General features: G+C 35.3%; 1 protein-coding gene across 1 annotated transcript; it reads right to left on the reverse strand.

Moving 5' to 3' along the window:
- Positions 1-1,464: 1,464 nt before the first annotated feature.
- Positions 1,465-13,163, reverse strand: LOC145772595 (semaphorin-5A-like). The gene is made up of 9 exons (XM_082584456.1): positions 12,980-13,163; positions 11,741-11,896; positions 8,042-8,124; positions 7,759-7,927; positions 4,628-4,780; positions 3,062-3,232; positions 2,251-2,638; positions 1,769-1,977; positions 1,465-1,613 (listed from the first exon to the last, which is right to left on the reverse strand). The coding sequence occupies exons 1-9, from the start codon at positions 13,161-13,163 to the stop codon at positions 1,465-1,467; spliced, it is 1,662 nt and encodes a 553-aa protein (XP_082440582.1).
- Positions 13,164-20,747: the final 7,584 nt, after the last annotated feature.

Genomic DNA, 20,747 nt, shown 5'->3' on the forward strand with positions numbered 1-20,747 from the left:
CAATTCATGCCTGTCCCGTCCCATCCCATCCCATCCCATGGGATTCCCATCAAAATACAATTCAATAAATGTTATTAAATTTATGGAAATTTAAGTCTAATGTGTACTAGATAGGACTAAATGTACAAAAAGAGATACAAAACGACAAAATTTATTGACTTTGTTAACTTTAAAGTTCAGAAAAGTTGTCTATCTATGACAATTCATATCATTTTTTAAATAAAAATGCCTAGCTACTGTCCCATGGGAAATGCAATTCGTGCTGTCCCATCCCATCCCATGGGACATTTCCCATGGGATTCCCGTGAAAATCCCATTCCCATGGACAAGCCTGGGGATCGCTTCTATATTTACTCTTGATTTCTCTCATAATTATGAACAACAAGCTGCTCTAGAGAGACATGCTTACGGTCTTTATTAGGGCTATGGCCTACTGAACTGTTGTCATATGTAAGGATACAGTTTATACACACACTGATACTTGACAAAGACTGCGCAGTCTAAAACAGTTCAGCAAAGCTGGAACCGCTAAGCAAACACTTGCGAGAATGCATCAAAAATATTTGCTTCAAGCTCTTGAAGATGCTTTACTTGTAAAACATTTTCAAGAGCTTGAAGCTAACAATTTTCAACAATTAAAGCTAACAATTTCTAACAATTTTCAAACATCATTGACAATTCATCTGCATCTCATAATTTGTATTTTTGCTCAAACCTCATTGAAAGTGTACGCATGAAATATTTTCAATTTACAACTTGCAGCTTACTCATCCACAGTTGTCAACCCATTTACTGTTGCTTCGGTCAAACCACGTGAGTATCGCGTCGAAAATTGAAGATGACGTTGACCAACGTTATTTATTGATGTTCGTTTTGTTTTCCATTAATAGCCTACAAGCGAAACGTTTAACTATGTTGTAGGCTATTGCAGCTATGAGCAATCACTATGCGTTTTTCAAACCATATTAATATGCATCTGCACTTGCCGTGATTATTTCTATCATGCAATGTGTAAGCTTATATAGGTCTTCAGCCACTTCTCATTAATAAAATAGTAGTGCACACTTATAATTTATGGGTGGAAATCAGGCCTGTAGGCCATCATGATTGTTCTCTGCTTACCACGTTCAATTGCAGGTGCACACTTTATGATTCGAACATCAATGCTACAGTAATATCATTAGCGAAATATTGATGTTTACTGTTTCAGCAAATCCTGAGCTTTGCCCTGATTGCCAAGAAGAATGACCTTTTCCATAATAATTGACAACAGTTTAAAAATGTGGTGTATTTGAGAAGCGTTAAAGGAAAAACAGCTAATCAAATAAAAAGCATATTTATCCGCTCAGCATGGCGTCTACGCATGATCATTGAATATTTTACGGTTGCATGAAACTACTTGCTCTTCATGGGATATTTTAGCTCAAAAATGAACTATATGATACTAAAATAAACAAAATCCCATTATCCTGTGCATATTTTGCAAGTTGCTAAGCATCTCTGTCGCATTATTATTCCCAGGCCGTCATTGATGGTACAATACCAAGAGCGCTGTTTACAAAAATCTGCTGTGAGCCTGTCTACGCAAGCGGATGGGTCGGAGCAGGGCTGGTCTGAACAAACAACAAAACCATGTTAAATTTGTAAAAGCGGTTCATTTTGGCATTACACGTATTTATGCTCAGACAGTAAACTGTTGTTGATGTTGCCCCGTTTATCCAACATTGTGATTTGTTAGAATAGAAATGATATACAGGAATTTACTCACTGTTGGCATGCTGGCAACATTCCAGTGAACATTTCCGTTGCGTGGCCGCGCGTTCACATCCTCCTTGGAACGCGCTTATACAACAATATCTTACACCCATGATGTTTGTAAGGTTTGCGCAAGGACATTCGTTGTCTTCATTGCAGGCTCGAACTTCTGTTGCGCTTCCTTTGCAATTGCCAGTGCCAGGTTCTCCACCACGACAAGCGCTACAGATACACCAGAAATTTTAATTTTGATTACGCGAAACTTCAAAAACAAAAAGTCCAAAAAGTTTCCTACATGATGTAGCATGACATTTCCCACAAATTTATAGCAATTGTTGCAAGTCTTTATCTCCCTTTTGTGTCACGATACTCTGGTGATTAGTTAATGTTTTGATTTGTAAATGACAGGAAGGAACCTTCCTGAGTGCACTAATATTTTTGATGGAACTCTTTCAACGAGATAACGCTGATATAAGAACATTGTTGCTGACGTACCGCGATCGTGACTGCGTTCCTCTTGAACAAGTCGTAGAACATTTTGTGTAGTCAGAGAAAGGACCCCAACTTGGACACGGTCGAATATTGCATGCTTTAAAGCGGATATGCGACCCTCGGCATGGTGATTGACCACTTTGGAAGCTGCACATACGCGTTTGGACAAATGTGCCGTTTCCACAGGTGGTGGAACAACTGGAATTATCTTTCCAAGCACTCCACGAGCCATAACAGATCAACTCGTTGCACGGCACTACTTGAATTAGCGCCGTGCCATGTTCATCTTGTGGGCATTCCCCTTCCACAGGACAAGTTCTTCTTCTTGTCTTCAATTGTCCAGTGCAAGTTGTGTTGCATTTTGTGAAACTGGACCACGGACTAAATACATCTGAAAAAAGATGTCAGTAATTTCTTTAGCTACAGCAGAATTTGAATTAAATCAATTCCATCAACAACAAAATCAGTTTGTTTGCCCTTATGGGAAATTCTTAAAAGCTTCTTTTAATAAGCTTTTAAGAATTAACTAGTCGACATTTTAGATTTTTTTCAAACAATTAGATGTGTTTACCTAATTTGGCTAAGCTGATTCGAATTCGCAGTCAGAATTTATCTATCACGTTCACGTCACAATTTTTTTTTAAATTAATTTTAAATTTTACTCAATTAAACGCACTAACTAAGCATAGTAGCCTTTTATTCTTTATAACGTTCTCTAGGTTTAGCCCACTCTATTGCCGATTTAAGAAAAATATACCTTTGAAAAAGAACGTAGATGCAGTAAATCGTCAGTTTTTAGATTTGTTAAACTTACTTGGACAAGGATCATTGTTGCATACCACGATCTTGTATGGTAATCCCTCTCCACAATCTCCTTTCCTGTGGTCACCATAATCGCACCTACGTGTCGCGCACTTAATCCCCTGGCCACAAGTATCGCTGCAGGGTCCGAATGCCGACCAATCACTCCATTTTGGACAGTTATCTAAAATTTATAGTTTATTTCAGACTATCTTAGTGTAGGTACACAGTACATGAAGAAATGTCTAGCATTAGCCTACCTGTATACATTTATTTCGGGAAAGCTTACAAACTATCTTAGGAAACATACCATATAGGCTACTTATGGCAAAACAGTTACTTCACCAAAGTTACCTTTTTGGGTTTACAAAGTCCGCTACTTTAATTCAATTAAAATATCAAAATATATTCTTCGTTACAAAGGAAAGCAAAAATGAAACAAAGAGATACGTTCTTGATAAAGAACTTGTCAATGAACTCCAAGAACGGTTCTACATTCAGCGCAAAGGTTGAGATAATTTATATGTATCAATGTTATACTGAATAAAATGTAGAAGTAGTGACCGCCGAGTGGTTACATTGGTTGCCTCTGCAGTAGGAGACGTAGATTTTACACGAGATCCAGGCTTAAAATTCTAGTGTATTTAGTATTTTAATATTATTAGAATATTTATTGCACTACTCATTTATATTTTTCTAGATTAATGGTCATTTCAAGACAAGTTGCTGATTCTAAATATGAAGTCGATAATTTATATCAAGTAAGGATTTTGATAATTTATAATTTTAGTTTTTGCAATACCCACAAACGAAGATGCACTCTTTAGAATGCATACCAACAGGAAAATTCTACAAACAATTAAAACAAGAAAATTGAAATATTTTTGCCATGAAGCGCAATAATTTTATTTAAAGACAATTACTAGAAGGAAAAATTATTGCAAAAGAAAAGAGGGGCAGACCACTAATAATTAGACTGACGATAGGAATGGTTAGGACTTGATTAAAAACTGCAATCAAAACATCTCACAACAGACGAACTTGGCCCTCACCCCCCGACGCCATCAAGATGATGATAATGAATTACTGTACTGACATGGTAGTTTATCGATTACTGTAGCTGTAGTCCTGTCTTTGTTGTTGCAGACATGCCATGAACAAAAGATAAATGATATGAGATGAATTTGTTCTCATCGATATTACGTCATAGTTGTAGGATTGCAGCAAAGTTGGTCGTGTTTTTTGACTGCAACTCAATTAGAAGTGTCAATGCAGAAGCCAGTCAGAAGTCCGGGAATTTAGATTTTGAATCTCCCAGATCCCAACTCACTAAATCAGGTCAAAATCAACATGAACACAGAAACGGTACTTTTACCATGATCTTGCTTTTTGCTATTTCCGCCATACAGTATTTTTGCAAATTTTTTGTAATAAGCTATTGTGTATCTGGTGACTATTTTTTAGGACATTTTTTGCGTATTTTTGTTTCAAAACTTTATCAAATCATTGTTGACGGGAACCATCAACCAAAAGTATTCTGATCAAAACTGCCATTATTTTCTCCTTGTACGATGCTTACGTGTATTACACCAATCGTGGCTTATGAAAGGCCCGTAACAGCCCTTTCCTTTCACAACTCCTCCTAGACAAGTCCTTCTTGAAATTGTTCCTCCTCTATCACAGGTCTTGCTGCATTTTCCAGCCTTCCACGGCGACCATCTATTGCAACGATCTGTACAACAAAATGTTCATTTGTGGGATCACATTGATCAGCACAACATCAACAAACTAGAACATAAATTATGAACAAAGAGATGGATTATTGCCATGGAAATATAAAAAAGCCACTGAAGTTATCACTTGGTTGAAAAGAATCACAACGCAAACTTAGAAAGAAAACTTTATGGCTGTAATCTTAATCTTAGAGAAATTAGAAAAATTAATCGTCTTAAAATGTTTTTTTTAATGTGATACTTCCTTTCCTTCCATAATTTTTTTTCCTTTTTATAAAATTCTAAGAAATTGCTTTAACTGCAACATGAGGCCTTCTACAACAATGAAAACGGGGGGGTAGCTTTCAATCTGAGTTACCGACTAGACACTGATATTTCATGTTAAATTATGAGACAAACAACATGTGCTTTACAATTTAGGCACAAATTTGAACAGTTTTATTTTATTTTTGTAAATTCATTATAATTTTGTTTATTGAGAATTATTAAAATAAAGTTCAACCAGCCTCATGTTTAAAAAGAATATATATTTCGCTACATAATAATGAGCATCTTCAGTTCTGAAAACAAACAAACAAATTACTGCAATGAGTGCTGCATAAAGGGAAACTATGCTGTAAGCCTCTATAATCAAAATTAAAATGATGAGCAAAATTTCTTCAACATTTACACATTCAGAAAAATATTTACGTCATGGGATATAAAACCAATGTTCAAAGTGAAGAATAAAAACCAAGGATGGATTTGGCAAATCTTCTCTCGTCGGTAAATGGCAGTTCACCCTAAGAGCTATCAATAGGTAAAGTAAATTGGTATCAAGAAATGCTTTACCTATTGATAGCTCTTAGGGTGAACTGCCATTTACCGACGAGAGAAGATTTGCCAAATCCATCCTTGGTTTTTATTCTTCACTTTGAACATTGGTTTTATACCCCATGACATAAATATTTTTCTGAATGTGTAAATGTTGAAGAAATTTTGCTCATCATTTTAATTTTGATTATAGAGGCTTACAGCATAGTTTCCCTTTATGCAGCACTCATTGCAGTAATTTGTTTGTTTGTTTGCAGAACTGAAGATGCTCATTATTATGTAGCGAAATATATATTCTTTTTAAACATGAGGCTGGTTGAACTTTATTTTAATAATTCTCAAAAAAGTTTTTCGATGTGATCAAGTCAACCGCTTCTTGCTGACGGCTTGCCAGGGTTAGGTCTCGGTGTCTCAGAAGACATTCACTTTATCAATTTTGTTTATGAAAGTAATTGCAATTATTTTTCAATTTTTTGTATAACTGAAAATAGCCATAACAATTGTGTATCGAATGTTTGGTTTATTCTAATACAAAAGGTTTTCAGACTGAAACAAGCAAAATGCATGTTCAATGGGATTTCAAGTAAATTTTGCTGCAGTTTTTGCTAATCCGTGTAGAAAAATAGTTTTTAAGTGTAGAGGCTTTTCAAAGCATATAGTTTTATTATTTTCGAAGTTTTATACTATTCTAAATAAAACAGAATTAAGCAAAACAGAATAGCTTACCAAGTCCGATAAAAATTTAATTTCGAAATACCCAATGTATCAAACGTTTATTCAAATGTTGCACTGTTAGTGATTTGAAATACCCTTTTCTTGGTTCCTAAGCCACCAACCACCGTGGGCCGAATTGGACAAGCAGCGTCGATTGTTCAAGTAGTCCAATGATGATATTTGTATTTACGAACCAAAGCCGACAAAACACAAGGCCTTGAGAAATGTTTTATTTTTATTTTTTTGGATGAGCAGCATATAAATGGCAAGAAGGTTAAATCCCCGGGTTTTGGTTTTCATCGCATTTAGGTTGTATTTTCTAAATAAATGTAGACAAAGCTTTCGTGCTAGCTTGCAATTATTTCATGGAATGACTACGCACCCCAATTTTGTCAACCTTTCGGTTACCAGGCGCGCCATGTAAAGAGTTTGACCCACCCAGAACTAAATCAAATTGTTGATTAAGGACAAGGCCAAGCTTATCTCGTTTGCATACAATACATTATTGCGTGGTATGGCTGTATGTTAATCAGCTATCATAATGACTATGTGCAATAAAGCTGAAAAATTTTAGTTTGTAATACATGGTGTTCATCATCAGATTCAAGTACCGTATTAAACGTAACTTAAGCTATTCTAGTAGCATGATGAAGAGACTGTTTTTTTGCTGCAAAAGATTTTACGTTTTTAAAAAGAGTACTATAAAAAAATCAAGTAATCTTTCCTGCAAAATGTTAAAATTGAAACAAGCACACCATTCTAAACTACATAATTATAGTATCTTTTTACATATGCCAATAACGTATAATTAAGTAAACGAGATATTTCGATTGTTGCAATTACCATACTAATATGATTACAATTAATACATAAATACATAATTTAATATTATAACAACCAGTATCAGCTGATAAAATTAATTATTAATCACAGATTGCATGTACCAATTGACACGGTGTTTCCGTAGACGAAAAGTAAATTTAAACAAAGACACTCAACATTGGAATGTCATGGAAAATACGAAACTAATTTTGTAAATTGCGGGTATGAAGAGTAAGGACCTCAAAAAGAACATCACGATCTAGAATTGGTTTGTCATAAAGATCCTGATTGAAGTATTGTAAGCACAAAGAAAAATATCATCACCATCTACTTTGTATCAGGCTATTATTATTATTATAGGTCATACGTCTTCTTAAATGTAAGGTAATAACACCATGTTAAACTGTGCTAAAAGTGATGAAAAAATGAGGAAAAATAAATTGAAATTTTTCACACAACTACTGACCTTAGAAACAAAAACATCAAACATCTATTTTTGATTGATTTTATCAACATCATCTTTATTTTTTAGAAACAAAAATATTCAATGCGTTTCTGCAAAGCCGTGTTGGTTATGTTGCATTGTTCCTAAACTTTCAAGCAATTTTTGTTCAAAGTGTTCACTTACGTGTATTGCACGGAAGTGTGGCAACATTAGGACCTTCGCAGCTCTTGTAACCGACATAATAAAACAAGCAAATCTTTAGTTTCGTTTTCACGCCACCGTCGCATGATTTACTGCAAGCTCCGTAATCACCTACTTCAATCCAATATGGGCAGCGAAGGGTAAAACAAGGCTGTAAAATGATGATGATTTGTAAAATACTTTGCTAGCAATTTTGACCAGATCTATGACTATCAACTGAACAAAAACTTTTAATAGAAGCAAATCAAAAGCTCAAAGAACTTACTCTTTTCTCTGTCTGGTTTCCTCGCTGTCTTGTTTGTTCTCCGCCCTCGCATGTCCGTGTACATGGGCTCCAATCGCTCCATTCTGGTAAAAACAATCATTTTGTAAACAACCAAGCTACCCCACCATCGGCGCAGATTTTGTTGTGGTTTGCCTGTTAAATTAAACTTGCATTGACGTTTTTCTGTTAGTAGGGCTTCTTCTTCTTCAACAAAATCAATCATATTTGATCAGCTGTTGCCTCCCATATGAACTCCCTTCCATTTTGTTCTGCTTTTTTGTTTTTGCTTATACTTCTGGCATATTTTTTATTTCGGTAATTCGCTTGATATTGACAAAACATTTCATTTTTTTGTCTCTTTGTTCGTTTGCCTTGCACCATCCCAGTCAACATTGAATTTTCTAGCGAGTTGCTTCTTGCTATATGTCCGAAATATCTTGATTTTCTGAGGTTGTACTGCTATTTTGCATTCATCAAATGCTGGCATTTGCACAACAATCTAACCTCTTAGTGTTATTTATTAAGTAATATTGATTTTGTGTAGGCTCTGAAAGATTGAAAGCTTTTGTAGGGCTCTGAATGATTGAAACAAATTGTTGCCGCCCACCAGGAAAGTTTATTTTTTGTTCATCTGATGATGTTAGAAAGCTGCAAGCCCCCATATCATAATTATTCGATGAAACATGTTCCAGCTAGTAAAAATATCAGTAATATACTCCGTGACTATTGGCTAAATTATTGGTTTAATGCAAGTTTTTGGAATGTTTGCATTTTTTATAATTTTTAACAGCTTCCACATTAAACCAGACTTATAAAAGTTGCAATAAAATAAACCCGATATTTTGAGCTATTTTCAGGATTTTTATAATACAACTTTTTAAATTTTTGTTTACTGTAAGGCAACTTTTTCCAAGTGTTGTTGCAAATGAAAAAGTAATAAAGAAAATGGTTTTGTTTTGAATTTTACAGCAATCAGATTTACAATCAGATTACAGCAATTAATTTAAATCCGCCTAACATTACTCCACCATTGTGTGCAAATTATAATTATTACATCGCCAAGCAACTTCGTTCGGTTTTGCGCAAAGCTACAGCAACACATGCTCGGTAAGCGATTGCAAAGATCGTCAAGTTTCAACGAGGAATGTTTGAAAGCATTTAAAATTGTATATAAATAAATCATGTCCTAACTTGTAAGTATCCTAATTAAGCTACTGCGGTTTGAAATGCTCCTGCATGAATAAAACGATTTGGTACTACAACGTTCCTTAAAACAAATTGAAGAGTGCAGTTTTAAAAGCGTCTAAGTCATATGTTGCTTAAGGTGTCCGACTTTTTTTCGTAAACGTAGTTGTTCGTAAAACAATTGTTCGTAAACAATTGTTCGTGAAGTTAATTCATCGTAACACAATTCTTCGTAAACCATTTCTTCGCTCGTGCAATTGACTGTAATACTAATTGTTCGTAAAACAGTTACAATTCTTTACGAACAATTAATTAGGGTAGCGCATATGCTATAGATGTGCTATAGATGTGACGTGCTGTAGACGAGCAGACAGAGTGTAGAGTCCCTGCTGATTCAGAATGGCAGCGAAAAAGGAAAGTCACAACTTTTTTATGGTGGCCAGCTTTATTACAAAGATTATACTTAACGCACAAGGGCAAGAAACTACTTATTGAAAATTTGAGCATTTTCAAAGGAAATGTCCTGCACGAGTAACAACAGGGGCGCTGAAACAATTTTTGACTGGGGGGGGGCAGGATTATGAAAAAGGGCACTTTTTTTGCTGAAAGGCCATTTTTTTAAACTTTCAATATAAGATATAGCGATAATGCTCATCTATCAGCTCACTATCGAGTAATGATACAAGTGCCCGGTATACAAAGAAGGACATCATGCTATGTTATAATGATATAACCTACTGTGTTGCAGAATTTGTGCTGTGAATATTATTTTGAGCTTTTGATTGAAAGCTTTTGATTAACGATTTCAAAAATATTTTCTTTGTCGAATATCTCGAAAACTAGAACCAATTTGAAAAAAACTAAGTGCATTTTCGGAATGAGGGACCTTGAAATACTTTAAAATGACTCTCACCTTTATTTGTGTCAAAAAAATTTTGTTGGCCTGTGTTATAATATTAGGCTAAAAGCGAATAGCAGAAATTGTTATATTGCAAAATGTGCAGTAGCTTATTTACATGACTTTAAAAGGGCACCATTGCCCCCTTGTCCCTCCATGATGCCCCCCTTCCCCCCGCTTCCGGCGCCCCTGAGTAACAACTGAAAAATTGTTCACAAACAATTGACCTATCACCTGTTTACGAGCAATTCACTATACGAACAATTGATGTATACGAAGAAATGATTTACGAAAAATTGTTTTACGAAGAAATAATTTTACGAACAACTGTTTACGATCAATTGTTTTACGAACAACTGTTTACGAACAATTGTTTTACGAACAACTGTTTACGAACAATTCACCTATAACCGTTGCTTAATTGGATCATAACCTTGTATTGTTGTTTTTTTGTTTTTTTTGCTTTACAACAGCTAAGGTCTTTTAGCGACAGGATTCATGTTTAATTTTATAATTAGGTTTAGGCTACAGCGAGCAACCACGGCGACTGAAATCGAGACATCCATTTGTACAGACCTCACAACTCTTGATGAAAACTGCTGAAGATCAATCCATCAGTGTGGCTACCTGGGTGGACTACCAATGGAATTGGAAAAAAAAACTCTCTAAGACTTCAAAGTTTCATCTCCGACACCAGCTCCCATCCAATCGGAATGCTTTTGCCAAGGAAGGCTTGGGTGCGGCTCAACCGCCTACGCACTGGCGTCGGACTATTCCACTCCAACATGCACAAATGGGGAATGGTTCCATGTGCGACCTGTGAATGTGGCAAGGAGAAAAAAACCGCAGACCACACTTTCTTCAACTGCGCCATTTACCACACTCCAAATAGTATGCGTGGTCTGCTTGAACTGGATGACGAATCAATTCAGTGGGTGCTCAACACCTGCCCAAATATCTAGACCGAGTCGTCGCCACTGCTCAAGGGAGGTAAAAAGCAGAACCCCTCGACCACTGGAGTGGCTAAGAAGGTTTATACGAGGAAGAAGAAGGTTTAGATTGTCATCACATTATTACCCAACTTGATTGATGATTGAAGAGTCGAAAGCGATAACCATTCGGCCATTGAGCTAGTTGCAAAATTGAAGTTAGGATTGGACACACTGCCTTTGGCAGTTATCTAAGTGTTGTTGCAAAATTTCAGCACGAAAACGTGACAAAGTTCAACTTTGGATATCACCGAATTCACGAAACGGGAAATTTTTGTTTTAAAAGTAACCAAATCCTGTCTCAAATTTAGGAATTTAATTTGGAATATTTGGATTTAGACAGTTTTAAAATTACACTCTTCAATAATTGCAACTTTCTCCTTTCTCCTTTTCTTATGCAACAAAAACTTTCCCTAATGATCATGAGAGTAGAAATGTATGTTTAATAATCTATGTAACGCAACAAGTCAAAGGAAATAATTACAAATAAAAAATCAGATTATCAAGCAAAAACTTTAAACTTGAAAGCAATTTTTTAAAGCTTTGAAAAAGTGATTTAGTCGTAAATTTTTGTTTAAAAGTTGTCTTCACTGCTTTCATTGCTCCGCTTGGCATTAATCGCTTTACCTCCACAAGGATTCCGGCTGCAACGTTGAACTGTGGTTGCGTTTCCGTCGCATCCTCGGTCTCCCGGGTTTCCTCCATGGCAAATTCTAGTGAACGTTTTGATGCCACCTCCACAAGTAACTGTACATGGCCCAAAGCGATTCAAATGTCCCCAACCTGCGCAATGCATAAGAACAGATTTGAACCAGTGTAGTGAAATACATGGGTTGCTTTGATGAAGTAAAACTGTATGGATTTCAATAAGTTAATTTAGTAAATAAGTTAGGAATGATGTGATACCAGCGTAATGTAATTCACTAAGATTACTTTTGATAAATTGTAAATAGCATCAAAGGATCAGTAATCATATAATTTAACCCTTAGAAGGTTGGGCTCCTGGAGTCTTGCTCAGCTTGGGGGGAGGCTGTCGATTCTTCTTATGCTTTAAGAGTGATGTCTCCGTTATTTTTTAAGGCACGGTTTCAAAATTTGGGATTCACTTTGTAAAAATAATTGTGCTGAGCATATCCGAAAATTAAAACTATGTGTATTTTAGAACTGCTCGTATACGTTGAAATGTTGAGGTGACTTATGACTGTAATTGTAGTGTGAGTTTACACATTATTTTTTGGTAGAGTAATGAAGAACATGCATTGCAATGTTGTGATTAAAATTTTTTTACATAATTTTACATACAGCCAATTCCCTTTACGCTGTGAAACAGTTAAGAGGGCCAAATTAATTACTTTCATCCAGCTGGTGGGAAAATTTTGAACAATAGAATATGAAATATTTCAGAGGATGTGCTGAAAAATGCCTTATATCTCTCAATTTATAACCTTTATTCGCTCAAAATTTCAGCTCAATAGAGGTGAATAAAAGTTAGGAAAAGTCAAGAAATCTCGTAGTCGCAGCCTCAGTGGTTTTAGAGATACAACTGTTGACACAAAAAAGTTGAATTGACAGCCCCCTGACCTTCAAAGGGTTAACGATAAGACAGAAACAATCATCCATGCAACATATAATAATTATTAATCTGAGGCCGTCGATGCCTAATTCAGGCACTGCAATTGAAGAAGAAGAAGAATCATATAATCCACTTTTATTATTAAACTTGAAGTAATTGTGATCTTAATCACAGACTAGGCAAACAATTCTAATTTTTATCAATATAATAGCCATCAAATTTATACCATATCCGCAGTCAACAAAGATAGATGAGTTGAAAAGTGTTGCTTTAATTCGATTCTATTTACTCACGAGGACATTTTTGCTTCCGGCACGTTTCTGTTCTTGTTACTTCTCCTCTACATGGCTCATCTCTTCCAAACTTGTTACAAGTTCTCGTTGATGATCTGGTCCCCCCTTCGCAAGACACTGAACATTCGGTCCAATCCCCATATGGGCTCCATTCTGGGCATCTGTGTGTGTTGCAATCCTGCATTGTATAACTTTTTAGCCATGTTGCCCACACACGTTTCTACATCTTTCAAAGCAAATTTTTTTAACAAGGTTTCCAAAGAAATAAAAAGAATTTTAAAGCACAATTTTTTTTGCCATATTTTGAATGATAGCAATTTTCATTACGTCATTCACTAGAAATAAAATTGTATTTTTAACGTAAAGCAGGCTACAAGGATGGATGAGTAAAACAATGACCACTTGCATTATCAACTCATCTAGTTTGTTAGACATTCAACTGAAATTTATGTGAAAAAAGTTGTCATTTTTTTAATGCATTTTTTTTTCATAGTATCAGGCCTGTAAGGGTGTCGATAAATTGAGATAACCACTTGGATAAGAAATAATTCATGCATAAAACAAATAAGAAGAATCAAATTTCTGTTGCTATAGAGTGTAGAGCCAAGACAGACTCTGTTTAGAAAAGAAAAACAAAATGATTCTTCTTTCAAGTGTACGGCAAACCATCAATGGATGTGCAACAAGTTGTGCTACCGGTTTTATTTCCTTTTGTATGCTCTTGTACAGTAAAATATTCTTTTTATTCTTTTTACCAACACTGCTTGTTCTTTCAACTTGTTTTAATACCGCTACCTTGTAACTTCCTTGCTTCGATTTTGTATTTTGTTATCTTGTTTTACCATCTTATTATTTCCAATCATAGCCTTCATTTTACTGCATAAAGGTGATCATGCCACGTTTTAGCCTACTTGGAATTATTTTACAGCATTGTTACACATACGCCTACTTCTATTGTTCTCTATCGAGGAAAATACTTCGTTAAAATTTTATTTCAGATACGCCCATTGCTTCATTATTGTTGCAAGAAATAGATGCATGAAGTCTTTATTGCGTGTCACCTTCGCTTAAATTGGGAGCAAGCGCATGTACCGGTTCTAGCGTTGGGTGACTCAAAACCAACGAAGTTGTGATGCGTCAGTTTTTGCTACGTTTGCCACTTTACGTCGTTCTCATTATTTTATCAGGCATTAACTTTCTTATCTCGCTCTTTTTTAAACTACGGGTTATTGCATAAATCTCGTGTTATACTTTATGTACGCCCGCATTCAATAACGGATCTCGAGGGCGTTTGATCTTCAACTAAAGAAAAACATAAATAAATTGTGTAACCTTTCTTCATTTTTTCACAACTTCCTCGTTTGTTTCAGCCGTTTAATCACATTTTATTGACCAAACCAGCGGCATAGAAATTGATTGTTAAAGGCTGTTTAAAAAAAAATTCACTTACATAAAGTGTGTCTGTATCGGCGTACAAAAACAAATAACAATGATCATTTTATAAATTCAAAGTAAACCCTGATGAGAAAATGTTGTCACAGGTTTAAAAGTGTACGTGAAGTATGATAATGAGAATCAAACGCGAGATTTTTCTTACTTCGTATTGGATAGCATCTTCTGGGTCACATCCAGGATCTCCTGTTACTCCATCTAAGCACCGTCTTCTCTTGCGTATAACTCCTCCTCCGCAAGTCTTACTACATCTGCTTGTCTTGAACTTTGACCAGGTCCCAACTACACGATCAGAAAAGTTTTACCTTGGAGAAGGAGGAGGGATAATCGACTTTTCTCAAATTCAACTTTAGCTCTGATTTTAAGATACAACAGTATATTCTAAGACTCATGGTATATACATATTTTTTAAAAGAAAAATTTCAAAAAAATTATATCAGATATTTTAGAATGTACTGTTGCATCCTAAAATCAGGGCAAAAAGTTAAAATTAAAATTACTCCCCCTAGTTTTACAGGTGATAATCCACATTATTCCGACGTTTTGTCAATCAAACATGACTGACCTCTTGCCACTTAGTTCAGGAAAAGACTTCCTGTCTAGAATGGCAGATCTGATTGACTAAACATCAATATAAATGTGGATTATTATCACCTGAATCATTTTATGATAGTTTAGCTTATTTTGCAGGAGAACGGCGTATAATGCTATCGAATCCAACGCGTAGTAGTGATGATTTCAGTGTTGATATATAGCAACTCAGGCCCACTCTTCATACCATCAAACAACATAACGAAAACCACGTGATTCAATAACAAATAATTAAAACAATTGAAATGGATGAATTATTTCAAGCTTACTGGTTCATAAATGTGAAAACCTTGTGATAGTGTAGCTTATTTTATACTAGAAGAACGTGTAATAGTTTATGAATTAAATTCTTTTTGCTTAATTTTTTAATAATGCACATTAGAGACATTAAAGCTGTCTGCTGGTAAATAATCAGATAACAATTCTCACGTCTATTTGTTCAAATTCTAGTTATAGTTGTTCTTTATAGGAATGAATAAAATGTAAAATGAATAAAAGTGCGTATGTTTGAAATGTTTGCGACACAAAAATGTCTAAAATCATCAGAGAATATGGTTTCCAAGACCACCAACAGCTGCCGGTGGATGAAGGAACATACAGTAGTATAGTTAGAAAAGAAATGAAGTTATGCACCGAATGCATGAAAAATGCAAAGTTGGAGTAAACAGTAAAGGATGTGGTGCAAAATTGAGATTCACTCTCCTTCTCTACGACGATACATTTGCTATTACTTGTACAATGCAGGTACCTGTATGCGGTCTCACGCAATCTGTGCATGTTTTTCTGCAGAAGGGTGCCAGGTCAGGGGTTGCACAAATGTCAACGGTCCATCTTTCTCGCTGCTGACAAAATTCAGGATGGCAATCAACGCACTGGCTGATGCCTGCAATGGAATTTATTTTAAGTTCATATATAATGAACGTTTCAGCATGCCCTGTGATAAATCACAAGGGCACATCCATTCATCATCGCACGATTCTTCGAAATGTCGACCACATACACATAAACACTGAGGCAACACGATGGATACTGATGGTCACATGACTTTCTGCATCACAAACACGAAAAGCGAAACTAAAGCATTAATTGTTACATAACTTTTGCTGATACTTACTGGCACACTTGATGTTTTCAGTTATTAGCAGCCCTTTTGTGTGAAAAAGAAATGGCAGCATTAGAAAAGCTCTGTTCAACCTAAATACAGATAAAACAAAGTTACCCTTGATCAACAGAGAAAAACAAAAATTGAAAAATATCTGTTTATTCGTTTTCTTTAATTAGGCTCTCCGATTGTACCAAACAACACAAAGCTTCAGCTAGAAGCCAGTGTAGGTTGTTGAAACATGTTTGTGTTCTTCTACTGTAGCATAAGCCTACTTACATACAAGCATTTTAAACATTTGTATTTTAATTATCTCAAGCAGACAGAAGTTTTTACTTATGACAGGCTTCAAAGGCGACACTGTGCCAACTTGAAATTTTAGAAGTAGGGTGTCAAAGCTTATAACTAAAAAACTATACAACACAAAACTTTAATTTTATCACTAATACAAAGATAAATAATTTTTAGGAAAAGTCATAAAACTTTAGTTAAAAAATAAAAAATAGCTAACGTTTTTTACGATGCATCTAGCCTTATCAAGCCTTAAAAAAGCTCATTCTACATTGATGAGAAATATTAGCGAAACATACAGTAGCCTATAACAACAAAAATATAGTTTAACATTTGAAAAAACTGCTTTATCTTGCTCACATACGAAATGATAACTGAAAGATTAGGCTACGCAGCACAACGGGTTAACTATTTGAAAGAGAAAAAAAACTTATTGTTGAGGGAAAGAAAAACTTTCCAAAAGTAACAGAACAAAAACTTTTAAAAATATTAACACTGTATGCTTTTATATAGGCTAATGCTGTACCATCGCAGATATGCGTTGATCTCTAAGCCTTTCGCAAAGCAGACAGTGCAGTTTCAGCATAGCCTTATGAAGGCAAAGCAAATGACAATATTAGTCTGAGATCATTTCGCTTGCTGACATTCATTAAACCTTTAAAAGACTCTGAGATGACTTGACGAGATATGGAAGCCATGTTTACCGTTTTAGAGGAAAACACCGAGCCGGTTTGCTGAAAATTAGTTTGGTCGAAATAAGTAAATAAGTTTGAAATTAGAAATAAATTGATTTGGCTATACTAGATCTATATCTGGATCAATTGACTAATGCATCGGGTTATATTCCTGTGCAACATCGCACAAGATGAAACGATAACACAAAACTGATTCAGTACCGTTTTCACTCTGTTTTACTTACCAAAGGCGTGAAACAAAGTCCATTTCTGAAAGCTTGCAGTTAGTATTATTAAAGATGTAGAAAAAAACTGTATGATTTACCACCTAAAATACATTAGGTAGGCTACTATTATTTGTTGTATCTGAGCAAAGGTAAACACAAAAATAAACTGGACTGAACTGTAAAACCTTTCAAATGGCATGCAAAGTATCAAAACTTTATAGTGATGTGCATGTCTGATGAAGGATAATGAATTCAATTCTAATCCAAACGTTTTCTGATGTTAACCTAAATTATATGTGGCTCCATGAAAGTAAATTGAGGCTAATAAAATAAACTTTGGTGATACACTAAGCAATACAGTAGATATAAAGCTTATGAAATCAAGTATTTATTTAACATTGAAATAAGCGTAATGATTTCTGATGGGCTTATTATTTTAATACAGAATATCGTGACAAAAATAATAAACACTATATAAGTTATTAATATAAATTCATCAGCAGAATCGCATGTTTATAGCTTTCACTGGTAAAGTGGCCTAAATTTCGAAAATAATTATCGAGACCGATTATAATTACACTAACCAACAAAAATAATATTTTGGCGCCTAAATTGTTAAACCTATTTTTGGAGCGCTGATTCCAAACATGCAGTCAGTTTTTTTTTCATTATCACTGGTTTATGAGGTATGACATTAGCCACTGTGGCGCTGGGTTTTATCTAGTATTAACATGCAAGAGTAGAAGTCACTTAAATTTTTTGAGGCATGTTATTTGCAGGACGTCAACACAATTGTGCATTTAATGATATCTTCAAACAGTTCAAAGTAGACTACATATAAACGCAAGAAATGTGTGAAAATATACGTCGTACACGTATACGTCTCTATACGTCTTCATAAAAATCTCTCTTGCTGAGCTTTTTCAAGTAAGCCTATGTGCAGTAGATTGAGAGCTTTTTTGGCAGGCCTCAGTGATAAGCGGCTATCATTCTGATCTAAAACACTTATGATGACTGTTAGTTGTACAGTAAAGGAAGCAATCAATTTCAGTAACATAAAAATGGGCCTATCCAGACGTACAATCGCAAAAAGATTATTTTCCTGAATTAATTAAAGTTTCTGTTCTTTTAGTTAACAACCCGCCGGGACTCATAACGTATCTGATCAACCTACCGAGTAGAATGAGGCAAGTATGAATACGAATTTGAAATACCGCTTGAAAACGATAAATCTGGCAACGCTATCTAGAGACTCGGCATCACTTGTTACATTTTACAAACTTTTCCAGATATTGCCATCTTATGGTAACTGTCTAAATGAAATTTTTTAAATATAATATTTTAACGTCTTTTTTACTGTCTACTCCAGTTGACAAATAGGTTGTAACATCACCAAGTTTTCAACAACAAGACAATTTGATTCCGAAACTTGCAGTCAGACTGTTAATCGCTTTTTAACATTCTGATTGAGCCTTATTCAACTTACTTTTTCTCATTTTTTGCTGCCTCGCCAAGGCAACAAAACCTTTTATATATAATTAAAAGTCAGCAAAAAGTAAAAAAAAAATCTTACAAAATTTCAATCAAATACTCACTTGGTTAGCCCGTGACTTCTGGAACAAAGAAGGTTTAAGATCAAGCAGCGCTGGTTCGACTCTCGGGTGTGAGCTTGAGCAATGCACGTTAAGGACTGCTCTCCATTCAGCGGCATCTAATGGATGGAATACTTCCCCTGCAACAAGACTTCATCGATCGAAAACTTCATTCTGTCAATCTCGGCGACCGGGCCTGCGTCAGTGATTCAAAGCCTCTACAAGTATGCAAAACTGCCAGGGTTAAGCTCTGCAAGAAGCTTTCTCAGTCCGAGGATAAAGATTCAATCAAATTATTAAAAGGAGACAAAACCTACAAAATGTGACAAATTAGACCGCCTTTCTAGGTAACCATGATCTGGATAAATGTAAAAATCAAGTAGTGAACACTGCACAACAAAATAACGGACCCTTAGAAATGTAAGTAGGCAAGGTGAGTAAAATTTTGTTCAACAACGATTGGATGGTAGAGAGTAAATTTTCCAACTTTCACTCTAACTTATATCAAGTTTAGTATTAACCTAGCAATATTTCATAGCCAAAAATATAGATATTTATGCTTTTGGCATCTTTACAATCAAACTTGATGAACATTAGAAAGATTAGAGTAGCCTACATCAAGTGAATTTTTGAAGGTCCACTTATCAAGTCGCTAATATATATTCTCAGCATGCAGTCTAGGTCACAAAAACAAAACACCATTGTCTACTTGGAACGTAATTTTACAGGTCATTAAACGTTTTTGTGGGAAAATTATAGGAAAAGTAACTATTCTGGACTTGTAGGATCATGGACTAACTTTAAAAGGTCATAAATTCAACATGAACAATAAGTTCGTTTTTGGTTAAGCGCCCGGCTCGAAATCACGCGGCACTGGTTCGACTCTCGGGGTGTGCGCTTGAGCAGCGCAATGCAGGACTGCTTTCCATTCAGCGGCACCTAATGAATGAAATAATTCCACGGCAACAACACTTCAACAATCGGAAACTTCACTCTGCCAATCTCGGTAACCGGCCCGGCGTCAAAAGCCTCTACAAGTATGCGAAACTACCAGGAATAACCTATCAAGGCTTTGTCGGTCCGAGGATAAAGATTCAAAACCAAACCACAAGAACCTGAAGAGTTTAACAGCGAGTAAAGAACCAGGTAAAAAAATCTTCCAGTATATCAGCGTAATCAACGAAAGGTACCACGAAAAGTACAATGTCACGATGATGGTTGGTCAAAGAAACTGCTCTGATTCTAAGCTCCCGAAAAAGTTTCGCAGAAAACAATTTTTAATTTGTATAGATCTTAGACTTTGTATTATTTTTTAGAAGATTACAGTGACGGTTACAGTCTACAGATTGCAGTGACGAAATGATACACATTTCTAGGAGAAATCCAGAGGCTTACTTTAGATTTGATTTATTTACATAGCCAACATAGTGTGGTCAAAGCCAACATTTAGCTTATATTACGCTTTACCATGCAAATGTATAACATTAAATGAGCCAATAAGGCGGTTAAAGCCAACATCGAGAATAGGCTATATATTTGGTTTTATCATACAAACCTAATAGATTTTTTATAACTAGTTATCTGGCAAAACCAAATATACGCCATGTTTCAATAAACAAACAAAAACCTGGCTCAAATTTTATTCTTAAAAATTTTGTTTGGTTGTCCGTTCCAGGCTTCCAAAAGTCAACTGCGAGTGTTTTACGTTGGTAATTTTACAGCTATAACCACAAAAAGTCGTTTATCTAGAAAACTTGAAAATGGCGGACATTAAGTTTAGCCAAATCACGGCAGCACTGCTTAATGCGATTTACTTTGCATCACAAAATGTACAGTTAG

Source organism: Aplidium turbinatum, chromosome 6 (assembly GCF_918807975.1).
Source record: "Aplidium turbinatum chromosome 6, kaAplTurb1.1, whole genome shotgun sequence".
NCBI lineage: Eukaryota > Metazoa > Chordata > Ascidiacea > Aplousobranchia > Polyclinidae > Aplidium > Aplidium turbinatum.

Coding starts and splice junctions, on each gene's coding strand:
- LOC145772595 (XM_082584456.1), bottom strand. CDS start 13,163: ATGCAGGATTGCAACACACACAGATGCCCAGAATGGAGCCCATATGGG. Junction 2,639..3,061: donor CAACAATGATCCTTGTCCAA/GTAAGTTTAACA, acceptor ATCTTTTTTCAG/ATGTATTTAGTCCGTGGTCC. Junction 1,614..1,768: donor ATGTTGCCAGCATGCCAACA/GTGAGTAAATTC, acceptor TTGTTTGTTCAG/ACCAGCCCTGCTCCGACCCA.